Source organism: Oncorhynchus nerka, linkage group LG9b (genome assembly GCF_034236695.1).
Source record: "Oncorhynchus nerka isolate Pitt River linkage group LG9b, Oner_Uvic_2.0, whole genome shotgun sequence".
Classification (NCBI taxonomy): Eukaryota; Metazoa; Chordata; class Actinopteri; order Salmoniformes; family Salmonidae; genus Oncorhynchus; species Oncorhynchus nerka.
Window position 1 is genome coordinate 10,455,198 of NC_088424.1, and position 13,684 is coordinate 10,468,881.

Sequence of the window (13,684 nt, forward strand, 5' to 3'; positions counted from 1 at the left end):
ATTAAGTCAAAACCTGTAATATTTTGACAGCCGATGCTGTTGTAGTTACGTCTAAGTCCAATAATTGATTAAAAACATTTTTACTAAACGTATATTTAGACTTCTAGACTTATTGTGACAGCACCAAAGTTTTGATTTGGGGGTTAAATTACAGAACACCAAAAGATGACGAGGAGGTGCCAGATATGTCTTCCCTTTACGACAGGAAATAGACCGCATGTTGTAACTCTGTCACCACAACAGAAGAAGTGACTATTCCCTTCATCATCATCTTCATCATCATCATTGTCAACACAAACTTAGGAGAATGGAGCAGAACAGGAGGCAAGAGTATCGAGGGCCTGGTTTGGGTGTGGCCACTAAGGTCTTCCATCCTTATCACGTCATCATAATCAGTAGGGTTGGAGAGAAGTGGGGGAGGTGGTAGAGAGGGCCCATATGGGTGCGGCTCCACTAACTTTATGGCCCCTGGTAGGGTGTAAAGTCCTCATGTCAGAGCCAGGGACCTGAGATATAGGAAGCACAATGAATAGATAGAGAGAGACACTAGCTAACATCCACCCCACACATCTCTACCTTCAGTCCTCTGCGCATACATTGGAAGATTTTAAAAGGTTGATTTTGGGGTTGTTTTTAGGTCATACCCTGTCTGTAGTGTCGTTTTTTGCGTCATTACATTTTTCTGGGATTTTTTAAAACCTATTTGGCCCTGTAGTTCTGTATTTTCTCTGTATTTTGGGAATCCTTTCCATCTCGTGTGTTGTGAAAAGTTTCGACCATGTCGACCGCTGTGGAGGCAACCGGATTCTTCATGTGTATCGCCAGCTGGCTGATCACTGGTACGGCTCTCGCCAACGACTACTGGAAGGTGTCCTCCGTCTCTGGCAGTGTCATCATCTCCAACCGACAGTATGAGAACCTGTGGCACTCCTGTGCCGAAGACAGCTCTGGAATCGCTGAGTGCCGCGACTTCGAGTCCCTGCTCGGCCTCCCCGGTAAGAACCTGTAGTCTAACCGTTCTAACCGTCACCACCAACTCAGACACTTCAATCAGGGAGAAAACGCTTTGAAACGGAGTGTAATGGGGAGGTACAACCTGAATTGGTCAAATGACACTAATTCTCGTTGTCAATTGCAAAATGTTTTTAAATGTTTTTCTATTGGTGTGCTTTACTGAACAAGACCCAGCATTGCCAGTCTTAGAGTGACTGGCATCTTTGGTGGGGAGAGGTCAGGGCACACCTGTGGCTATATCTGATATGGTTAAATTAAGATAATGTAACTATGAACAATACTTATGTCCAATTACTTTCTACCATGGCAAGAAGATAAATGTATCTTTGCATTGTTTTCTGTGAGCTTTCATGAAAAAGGCTAATATGAACATCCTTTGGGTGCAATTCGGACCCACTTCTTTCCCGCCTAAATGTAACTTCAAATGTAGGCGTTTTTAATATTACAACTTTAAAATAATGTTAACTCTTTATGAAAGTTTCAGATAAGGTGCAATTTACAGGATCAGCCATAGTAGTACAGCACCCCTGGTCCAAATGAGGGTTAACTGCCTTGCTCAAAGGCACATCGACAGATTTAATTTTACCTTTATTTAACCAGGCAAGTCAGTTAAGAACACATTCTTATTTTCAATGAGGCCTAGGAACAGTGGGTTAACTGCCTGTTCAGGGGCAGAACGACAGATTTGTACCTTGTCAGCTCGGGGGTTTGAACTCGCAACCTTCCGGTTACTAGTCCAACGCTCTAACCACTAGGTCGTGTCGGGTATTCGAACCAGCGACTTTTCAGTTACTGGCCCAACGCTTTAACCGCTTGGTCACATTTGAACTCTCTTCTAGAATTGAATCTCTATTTTTCTTCTTGTTTTTTTTCTTCTATCTTTCTCTCCTTCCTAAGGCCAGTGATGTGGGTCATAATGGTGGACATTTTGTGCTCCTATGACAAGGAAATGGAGGGAAGCTACTGCACCATGGCCAGTGTCAAAGTAGCAGAAATGAATCTGGGTTATTAGGTCTTTGGCTTTGATAGCAGTTATCTGCAATCTAAAGGGTGATTTGTAGATCCAGTATATTGTTGAATTGCAAAAATATCAACTAACTAATAGCAACGTTATGATTAACTGTTGAAAACTGGTCAGATTAAATTCAGTTTAGAAATGTGATGGGCTGGGATAAAAAAAAATGTTTTTATTACAATACCACTATGGACACCATTAGCATAAGTATGCTATTTTTTCATGTTCAGAATATAGTTCCTTGCCATTTATAAAGGACATATTCTCTGCATTGTGCCTATTTCTTGGGACATTTGATAGTACTCCTTTGAAAATGTCTACCATTGTCTTAGTCTAGTCCACCAACAAACCAGTAATTATGTATGTATATGTATGTATATGTATACAGTTTCCAAATGAACAAATGACTCTCCAACTTAATGTTGTGTAGCTGATGTCTAGCTGTGTTTTAATATGCAACTCTTCCTCTCATCTCTCTCTTCCCTTCCTTCCCCTCCCCTCAGGCCATGTACAGGCGAGCCGTGCCCTGATGATCATCAGTCTGCTCTTAGGGCTGGTGTCTATGATCGTGTCTCTGCTGGGGCTAAAGTGCATTAAGATTGGCAGTGCCACGGAGCAGACAAAGGCCAAGATTGCCGTCACTGGTGGAACCCTCTTTATCCTCGCTGGTGACTTCAGATTTACTACCTATTGTTGCAAAGTTGCAGACACTTTCCTATGGTTCCTGTTTTTCTGAAAAACTTGTTACGTTTGGAAAAGTTAACAGAATTTGATATCCCTAACTGTTCTGATGTACGTTACCCATTCATGGTGATAGCGTCAGAGTAAGAGGTGAAAGATATCTGACAATCTTTTTCTTGTTTTGTCATTGAGTCCCTTTTTCACGTCTTTATTTTGTTCACCGTGGTTCACTTCTCTCTCATCTTGCTATCATCCCATTTTTTCCTTCCTTCCCCATTTACACCTTTACCTCTTGTTTCTTCATTCTGTTTTGTTTCAGCTTTCCCTGTTCTCGCTTCCATTTTCCTTTTTCTGTCTACCTTCTTCTTTCTTTTTCTTTCTTTCTTTCTTTCTTTCTTTCTTTCTTTCCCTAACCTCACATGTCTCTTCTGCTCTTCATCGCTCTCATAGAAAGTGTCTTTCTCTTCTACAGGTCTCTGCGAGCTGATCTGCTGTTCTTGGTACGCCACCCGAGTTGTAGAGGACTTTAACAACCCATTCTTTGGTGGGGTGAAGTAAGTGGAAAGACCAAACAAAACCATTTTTTCAGCAACCACAAAAATCAATTAAATTCATACACATAGAAGATGTGACATACCCTTTGATGCACATAATAAGACATAACTACATACTGTATACATATTGTTTTGTTCCTTACTGATTTTTGTTTTGTGCAGGTTTGAGTTGGGCACTGGTCTCTTCCTGGGCTGGGGCGCAGCCTCTCTGTCCATGCTGGGAGGATCTCTTCTCTGCTGTGCCTGCAAGAGGGCAAAAAGTGAAAAGCCTAAAGCGTAGGTCTTTCATTCGACTTCCTTCACCTCTCATCAGTACCTTCACATACCCTGTAGTTCAGTGTTCTTAAACTCCACTTCCTGATTACCCCCCCCCCCCCCCTGTGTTACAAATGTTTTGTTCTAGACCCATTCAAACATACCTCATTAAACTCAAATGTGGGGTACATGAGGACCGGAGTTGAAAAACACTACTGTAACCTACCTCACTGTCACATTTTCTTCTTTTTTTGTCTGCCTACCTTGTTTTTCCTTAAGCTTCACTTTGACTTTGGTTTATTCCACTTGTTTTGTCTCATTTACCTTTTGCTTTTTCACCTGTTGTTTAGTTTGTCTGCCCCCTCTCTGACCTTCTGTTCTGTCTTTGATGTAATCCAGAGGGTACTACGCAACGAGTCAGCCTAAAACAATCTACGCACCTGCTGCCAGGTCTGAGCCGGATTCCACCAAAGCCTACGTCTAAGACGTCCCTCCCCTACCACCTCACCTCCCCTCTCCCACTTTTGTGACGCTCACATTTAAGAGCACATATTTGACTGTTGTTACCCATATTTTTCTTTTTCTCTTTCACCATGAATTTTGCTAATTGTTTTTGAAGGATTTTGAAGTTGATGCAACAAAACAAACTGGAATAATTTGGAGTTGAACTATTGGTAATGGGATCTGTTTGTGTGGAATTTGCTATCCTCTGAATAAACATTCATTTGATATATGTTTTGGTGTTTGTCGTCATTTTATGCAACTGAACTGCCTTACTAAAATGTGTTAATGCATAAACTTCAGATACAAAGGATGAGACACACTGCACCGGTCTTAAAGGGAAACTTCACTGCTAGAAATCCATTTGGGCTGTTTTTCCAGTTTCACTACATAGTAGTAGTGATCTTAATAACAGTAGTGATTTTAATAATAATCACCCCATTTCAAGGCTTCCTTGTCTAGCTAAGATTCTTGAGTCCTTGGTAAATGTACAACTTTGCTCTTTTTTATCTGAGAAATGTATTTTGAATGTAAACCAATCAGGGTTTAGGCCTGGGCACAACACTATTAAAGCAACCACATTAGTGGTTAACCTCTCTGAACCACCCATCCCGAATCCGGTATAATTGTCATCAGCAACGCTGAATAGCATAGCGCCACAGTCAAATAATATTACTAGAAAATATTCATATTCATGAAATCACAAGTGCAATATTGCAAAACACAGTTTAGCCTTTTGTTAATCCACCTGTCGTCTCGGATTTTGAAATTATGCTTTACAGCGAAAGCAATACAAGCGTTTGTGTAAGTTTATCGATCGCTCGACAAAACAATAAGTACACTTAGCATCAGGTAACTTGGTCACGAAAATCAGAAAAGCAATCAAATTAATCATCTTCAGTTGTTTTCACTCACGAGACTCCCAGTTAGACAAAAAAATTTTCCTTTTGTTCCATGAAGATATTTTTTATATCCAAATACCTCCGTTAGTTTGGTGCGTTATGCCCAGGAATCCACCGGAAAGAGCGGTCACGACAACGCAGACAAAAATTCAAAATTATATCCATAATGTCCACAGAAAAATGTCAAACGTTTTTTTATAATCAATCCTCAGGGTGTTTTTCAAATATCTATTCGATAATATATCAACCGGGACAGTTGGCTTTTCACTAGGACCAGGGAGTAACAATGCCCGCTTTTCTCTTTGAGCACAACTCACTCTGAGAGCCTCCACCTATCCACTTTCGCAATGTGGTCGTTCACGCTCATTCTTCAAAATAAAAGCCTGAAACTATGTCTAAAGGCTGTTGACACCTTAGGGAAGCCATAGAAAAAGGAATCTGGTTGATATCCCCTTAAATGGGCAATAGGGATGCATAACAACAGAGAGGTTTCAAAAACAGGGGCACTTCCTGATTGGATTTTCCTCAGGTTTTAGCCTGAAATATCAGTTCTGTTTAACTCACAGACAAAATTCAGAGTGTTTTCTATCCTAATCGGTCAATTATATGCATATTCTAGCATCTGGTCCTGAGAAATAGGCCATTTACTTTGGGAACGTTATTTTTCCAAACATAAAAATAGTGCCCCCTAGCTTCAAGAGGTTAATGATCTTGTCAATGCTCTAGACACTAAACTGAAATGTACTGCTTTGTTTATGGACCTGTCAAAAGCTTTTGATACTGTTGATCATGCTATTTAATTGAATAAGGCCTGAGCTCTGATAGACCTGCTCATGGTTTCAGGATTATCTTAGTGACAGAACTCAGGCCATCGTGATTGATGGGGTTAAGAAGCTAAGATTTATAGTCGTCTTTTTCTACAGAAATAGATTGTGTCTTTCTCTAAGCAGATTATTCAATCAACCTTTTTATCTGTTCTTGACTATGGTAATATTATTTCTGAAAGTGCCTCTGCTACTACTCTTAAACCTTGGATTGCCCTCTACCACAGTGCGTTTCATTTTGTTACAGGTGCTACTACTCTTAAACCCTGGATTGCCCTCTACCACAGTGCGTTTCATTTTGTTACAGGTGCTACTACTCTTAAACCTTGGATTGCCCTCTACCACAGTGCGTTTCATTTTGTTACAGGTGCTACTACTCTTCAACCCTGGATTGCCCTCTACCACAGTGCGTTTCATTTTGTTACAGGTGCTACTACTCTTAAACCCTGGATTGCCCTCTACCACAGTGCGTTTCATTTTGTTACAGGTGCTACTACTCTTAAACCCTGGATTGCCCTCTACCACAGTGCGTTTCATTTTGTTACAGGTGCTACTACTCTTAAACCTTGGATTGCCCTCTACCACAGTGCGTTTCATTTTGTTACAGGTGCTACTACTCTTCAACCCTGGATTGCCCTCTACCACAGTGCGTTTCATTTTGTTACAGGTGCTACTACTCTTAAACCTTGGATTGCCCTCTACCACAGTGCGTTTCATTTTGTTACAGGTGCTACTACTCTTAAACCCTGGATTGCCCTCTACCACAGTGCGTTTCATTTTGTTACAGGTGACAGTTTTGATCCTGCGTCCTGTATCAATAGGTTGGCTGGACAACGCTAGCGGCTAATAGATATGGTTGTCCTTATTCAATAGAGCCATTGGACATTTCAATGATGTTCCTATCTTCCAGGACATTGCATGTTATCTAGGTTGACTAATTTTCCCTGGCTTTGTAAAGACTACATCCTGACTGGAGACCTACTTCCTTTTTCCACCCTCGAAGGCAGGCTTTTCAAAATGGGGTGGTACTAGTTTACAGGTTAACGGGAGCTTTGTTACCGGGCACTGTTTATTAAGAGGATTCCTCTTCCCATTTTAGTTTAAGCCTGCAATGTAAAAGAGACAGAAGAATGAGAGAGGGGAGCAGTTACCTGAAAATAAATGCTCTAAATGACTGATAGTTAGTATTTAGTAGTCATAAAAGTATGCCTTATTTTCTTTGAAGAACTACTAAAATAGGGATTTTGACAATCATAGCCAGCAACTCAATAGAAAGGGGGTGATTACTTGTAATTATATAATAAAGTAATCAAAGAAAACAAATGTAATATACACAATAACTTAAATGTTTAATTAAAGTAAATGATTGTGAAGCAGTAATGGACAGTAACTACCATCATGGGACTTGTATTAGTTGTTATGTTCTGTGCTATTACAGCATTCAACTCACATGATGCGTAGAGCATTTCATGTAAAAGATAATCATTGAAACCTAAATTGAAAACCTTGATATCTTTTTTGAATAATCGTAACGAAACCGAACCGACCTCAAAAAGCACTAACTGCTTAGCACTACTAGCACTATAAGGGGCTTTCTAGTACCACTTCAAGCTAAGCTAGCTAAGTTTAGCTAGCTAGCTTTGTTTGCTATACCTAAAATGTAATCTAATGGAATATCTAGCTAGCTAACTAGACTAGCTAGCCCCAGTACATCTCATTGGAAGCGAAACTGGAGAAATGTTTTAATGACGATGACAAAGAATAAAGGAATGACTTTGGCTTTATGACTCATATTAGTCTTGGAGTGACTATACCTGTGTGTTATAGCTAGTGTCACAGGTCCCAGTTTTGGGACTGGTGCAGCAGATAATAGTTCCTGTAACACAGGATAAATGATGAAACAGGAGAACGTGGCATCTCTTTCAAAGGTTCTCTCAATTATGAGAACACACAGGTGCAGGATCGCATATAGTCCCAGTGCGAAACTAACACATCTCACTGCCCCCTACTGGCCAACAGTAGTATAAATGCATCGCAATGGCGAGACCCTGGAGGACAGACATTTCAGTAAAAGCATTCTTCCCCAATACAAAGAAACAATACATAAACACAAATGTGACCATACATTATGTGTGCGTCACACTCGCTAGCTAACGTACAGCATGTCTATGAGATGTCTCATATTCTACATCATGCTGATACAGTAGGAATACAGACAGTACACAATGATTGCCCATGAATGTCAAATAGTTTTTTTGTCTTTCTCTCACAGACAACACAGCTTGGATACAAAGAAGATGACTCTCAAGAAATGTGAAAGGTCCCATAACTTCTTAGGGCCCCTTTTTCTCCTCTTCCTGTCTGAATGACGTGCCCAAAGTAAACTGCCTGATGATCAGGCCCAGAAGCCAGAATATGCATATAATTGGTACCAGTCTTTCTCTCACAGACAGTGCAGCTTGGATACAAAGAAGTTGATAACTCTCAAGAGGAGATGTGAAAGGTCCCATAACCGCAATAAAAATGACTCTGCACACCTCACTGCACCACCCAAAAACACCAAATATCAGTATTCCCTTTGCAGAACTGTAGTATTTATTATAGGCGTTAGTAGTATATTTTTCCGCTACTGTATATATGTCATACGTTGCCGTAACTGTTCCTGCATTCTGCTGTGTAAACTCACCTGTCTCCAGAGCAAATACTTTGTCTTGAATACAAGCCATGTCTACTTCTACGCTATATCGACAGACTAATCTACTGTTTTATTGAAACAAGTTTACTTGCCAACAAATGAAAGTTTAAGTGATACCCTGCAACATTTATTTTAGCAGTAAGATTGTAGCTAGTTTATCCAAATACATTTAGTGAATATGGCAATAAATTGATCCAGAAGTTGAAGTCAACTCTTTATTAGTTTCTGATGCAGCTGGAATAAATGAGTCACTTGTCCGTACACATATAAAATAGATTATATAAAACATATGTACAAGAGTTAGCAATATCTATACCACAATGCAGTTGTGAGCATACTAGGCATTCTATATTGTACTACAACATACAGTAAGTCTAACTGCATATGGATGTTGTGTTAGTTGTTTGTTCAAAGCAGTTTTCAGAATAGTTCAGCTGGTGAATCTAGTCTTATTGTGTTGTGTAATGGCAGCTGGTTTAGCAAACGTTGGCGCTGTGTCGATGTTGACAGGGATTTTGGGTTTGGGGCGCTCTGAGTCTGGCTCCTTGTAGACAACTTCTGGTCCTTTCTGCACTCCACGGCCAGGTGGACAAGCCTCTCCTACACTTTCTTCACCACCCACTGCTTCAACCTCTTGCAGAAGATTTGTTTGTACTGCAGGTCTCCTCGAAAGACATGAAGGCTGATCATGAGGATGTGTAACCATACAATAAATGATGTTCATCTGTAAACAACAAAGGGCACAGTAGACTGGCATGTGTTTTGTGGCACTCAGAGTCTATAATGGGGTATTGAGATGAGCTGTTAGGAAAGGTGTGTAAAGTTTGAGGGGGGCTTGACTTGTTGGCAGTCTAGTCATGTATTGTTGTGTATGAGCACCTACAGTTGTGCTGTTGAGTAGAAAAGCACTGCAAACAATAGAGTCAATCGGCTAGAAGCATATACTAACAGCCGCTTTCCACCGTGACAAAGAACTGACTACAAGGATGGGAAACGTTTTAGGAGCACTTGGCTTGTAGACAGTTTAGTGTATTGGTGGTTTTGCTTTCTAAATAGGATATTGTGCTCCCATAAATACCTTTGGCTGGCATGTTTCAAAGTCAGATGATGTTGAGCTTATTCCTGAAATATTTCATCCAATGGGTCTACAGGCGCTGTACTACTGAAGCTGGTGTCCAGGCCACCAGCAGCAGTAGGATTAGTCTGTAGGAAACACTAAGTAGTAAGTGATAAGCCAACATTTTACTACTTTGTCCCCACACTCAAACAAAGTACTATATCGACCCCCCTGATGTCAATAAATCATGCCTACTAACCTTCACACACAATACCCACCCCCTGATGTCCATAAATCATGCCTACTAACCTTCACACACAATACCCACCCCCCTGATGTCCATAAATCATGCCTACTAACCTTCACACACAATCCCCACCCCCAACAGACATCAATCCATCACCCACACCATCCTCTTCTTACTAATACCTCCTTTTCTCCAATTTAGACTTCAAGTCTTGCATGAACAATCAACCAAGCATCCAAAACTACAGAAGACAATGTAGCCTACTTGTAAACACACCAACTATGACAATAGTTTATGAAAGCACAATATCCCCAATACTGACTGTGTTATTGCCTAGCTCCAGTATATGTATTTGCTCATCGCGGAAAGATTTAGCAAGGTGAATTAAACTAGTTCCTGGTGCTGAGCTTGGTGTTGATGCCTCTACAGATGTTGATGGGACTCCAAATAGAACACAGTCACATAAGCTTCTGTGGTAGTTATTTCACTAGCTACCTCAGCTTGACTTCTTTTCTGCTATGATGATGTTGGCTGATCAGATGCCTTCTTCTTTTTTTAACTAGGCAAGTCAGTTAAGAACAAATTCTTCTTTTCAATGACAGTCTAGGAACAGTGAGTTAATTGAGCCTTGTTCAGAATGATAGATGTCCTGAAATCCCTATGAATTTAGGATATTGTGGTTTGCCTACAACCAGGCCATGTAGATGGCCTGTTTCTACTGCTGTGATGCAGAAACCCTTGTATCCGTGTGTAGTGAAGAAAGTCTCTAGTTTTATGACACAGGATATGTTAAGAACATATCCAGTGAAATTTCCCTTTAAGGAGTTTTACAACAACGTTTGTTTGATCTGAACGGTTTTAGAACAGTTTTAGAGCCGTTTGGTTTTAGTTTTAGAACATCTCATGTTGGCTGCTGGAGTTTCCAAGAATCAACATGTTTTTAGCCAAAGACTTACAAACAAACACCATATAGGCTCGGAACATGATTAAAACTATCATTTTGATATCATGGATGGTCAGTCTTTGCATCCATAGTTCTATGAATTTGAGTGGTTACATTTCTCCATCCCTTTGCATGTTACTGAAATAGTTTGTTATTGTTTCTACTTGTGATGAAGTATTTACCACACAAGTACATGTAAGATATAGAGAGACCGTTTCAGTGTGAGCTGATCCTCTCTAGGCCTGTATGCATTATGTGTGTGTGCAAAAGATTTTGCGTCTGAAGCCAAGTTCAGATACGTAAGACAAGACGCCACGGGATGGTCTTCAGGAGTTTTAGAACAAAGTTTGCTTAATCTGAAGGTCTAGTTTAGGAACCTCTCATGTCGCCGGCTGGAGTTTCCAAGATTCAACATCAACCATCAAATCCTTATAATAATAATAAGTTCTAGGGAGGGGCTGTACAGTCATTGCTTTTGTCCAATCACAATGCAACTTAGGTTTTGGGTTACACAGCTACGAGGTGAAAAAGGCAATGCTTGTGGAATGTACAGTGCATAGCAGAGGCTTGGGCTTCATGCTGTTGCTTGCTTCTCCTGTTAAAGTCTTGCGACGAGAGACCGGCTAAATGAATCAATCAGAGAACAGTGCGCTAATGTTCTGTGTGCAGCTAGCTAGTCAAGCAGAGAGCCAGCTAGCTGTTTTGCTGCACACAGCTAGCCTAGCTTGCTGATGTTCATCTGACAGGTCACAAAGCGTGCCCTGTTTCTGTTGCATTTATTTCAGGACACTCGTTTGCTATAACACTTCACTACAGCAAGTGGCAACTTTGTTTCATCAGTCATTTTAAAGAGGCACCATAACTGTGGAAACGGTCTCAACTGCACTTCTCATCTTTTTTTAAATCTGAATGACCCGTCTTTAAAGGCTCTGCATGGTCAATCCGAGTTCTGCATTGGCCATGCAGCATTTACAGTGCTACGGCCTCTGCAGAAGTCAGGACATTCATACTTCTTGCTCTTCGCGGAGCAGAGCTGTTGAGAAGAAAGTTGTCAAGGAAGTGTGTTTATACAGGACCCCCCACCTATCGTCAACCAATCACGTAATGAGGATCTATACGGAGCCTTCCGCATTGTTAAAACATTTGGGAGGCCCACGGCGACGCGGAGGCTACGCAATTATGTCACACCATCCATAAGGCGCCTCCGACCACATTTGTTATGCAGGTGAGTGAGGACCCAACAGCGATTCAACAGAAACAGAGTCTTTTAATGTCCAAACAGGGAAAACATAAATCCTCAATCTTTACAGGAGATGTCCAAACAGGGAAAACATAAATCCTCTATCTTTGCAGGAGAGTCCTCCTTCTAGTAGTAGAGGAGAATTGCAGGGCTAGCGGCAACAGACTGCAGGTCCCTCTGAGGAGGCGCGGGCCGTAGAGGACAGAGACACCTGCTCACACGCAGCATCTGATGAAGAGGCAGATTACGACAGGACGGGACAGGGGCAAAGCAAACAAGAATCCGACAAGGACAGAAGCAGAAACAGAGAGAGAAATAGAGACTTAATCAGAGGGCAAAAGAGGAGACAGGTGTGAGAGAGTAAACAAGGTCGTTAGGAGAATGGGGAACAGCTGGGAGCAGGAACGGAACGATAGAGAGAGATAGTAACCTAATACGACCAGCAGGGGGAAACGAAGAGAAGAGAAAGCACAGGGACAAGACATAACATGACAGTACCCCCCCACTCACCGAGCGCCTCCTGGCGCACTCGAGGAGGAAACCTGGCGGCAACGGAGGAAATCATCGATCAGCGAACGGTCCAGCACGTCCCGAGATGGAACCCAACTCCTTTCCTCAGGACCGTAACCCTCCCAATCCACTAGGTACTGATGACCACGGCCCCGAGGACGCATGTCCATAATCTTCCGGACCCTGTAGATAGGTGCGCCCCTCGACAAGGACGGGGGGGGGGGGGGAGACGAACGGGGGCGCGAAGAAAAGGCTTGACACAGGAGACATGGAAGACCGGGTGGACGCGACGAAGATGTCGCGGAAGAAGAAGTCGCACTGCGACAGGATTAACGACCTGAGAAATACGGAACGGACCAATGAACCGCGGGGTCAACTTGCGAGAAGCTGTCATAAGGGGAAGGTTACGAGTGGAGAGCCATACTCTCTGACCGCGACAATACCTAGGACTCTTAGTCCTACGCTTATTAGCGGCTCTCACAGTCTGCGCCCTATAACGGCAAAGTGCAGACCTGACCCTCTTCCAGGTGCGCTCACAACGTTGGACAAAAGCCTGAGCGGAGGGGACGCTGGACTCGGCGAGCTGGGACGAGAACAGAGGAGGCTGGTACCCGAGGCTACTCTGAAAAGGAGATAGCCCGGTCGCAGACGAAGGAAGCGAGTTGTGAGCGTATTCTGCCCAGGGGAGCTGTTCTGCCCAAGACGCAGGGTTTCGAAAGGAAAGACTGCGTAAGATGCGACCAATCGTCTGATTGGCCCGTTCTGCTTGACCGTTAGACTGGGGTGAAAACCGGAAGAGAGACTGACGGAAGCCCCAATCAAACGGCAAAACTCCCTCCAAAATTGAGACGTGAATTGCGGACCCCTGTCCGAAACGGCGTCTGACGGAAGGCCATGAATTCTGAAAACATTCTCAATGATGATTTGTGCCGTCTCTTTAGCAGAAGGAAGCTTAGCGAGGGGAATAAAATGAGCCGCCTTAGAGAACCTATCGACAACCGTTAGAATAACAGTCTTCCCCGCTGACGAAGGAAGACCGGTAATAAAGTCTAAGGCGATGTGAGACCACGGTCGAGAGGGAATGGAAAGCGGTCTGAGACGGCAGGCAGGAGGAGAGTTACCGGACTTAGTCTGCGCGCAGTCCGAACAAGCAGCCACGAAACGACGCGTGTCACGCTCCTGAGTGGGCCACCAAAAACGCTGGCGAATAGAAGCAAGCGTACCCCGAACGCCGGGATGGCCGGCT

The 13,684-nt window shown here is 42.5% G+C and overlaps 1 protein-coding gene across 1 annotated transcript; it reads left to right on the plus strand.

Annotated features, from left to right (window-relative positions):
• The first annotated feature begins 510 nt into the window (after nucleotides 1-510).
• On the plus strand, nucleotides 511-4,252 carry cldn15la (claudin 15-like a). Its single transcript, XM_029642020.2, has 5 exons — nucleotides 511-995; nucleotides 2,533-2,697; nucleotides 3,183-3,264; nucleotides 3,427-3,540; nucleotides 3,919-4,252. Exons 1-5 carry the CDS (start codon nucleotides 779-781, stop codon nucleotides 4,001-4,003), a joined length of 663 nt encoding a protein of 220 aa, XP_029497880.1. The 5' UTR covers nucleotides 511-778; the 3' UTR covers nucleotides 4,004-4,252.
• The last annotated feature ends 9,432 nt before the right edge of the window (nucleotides 4,253-13,684 follow it).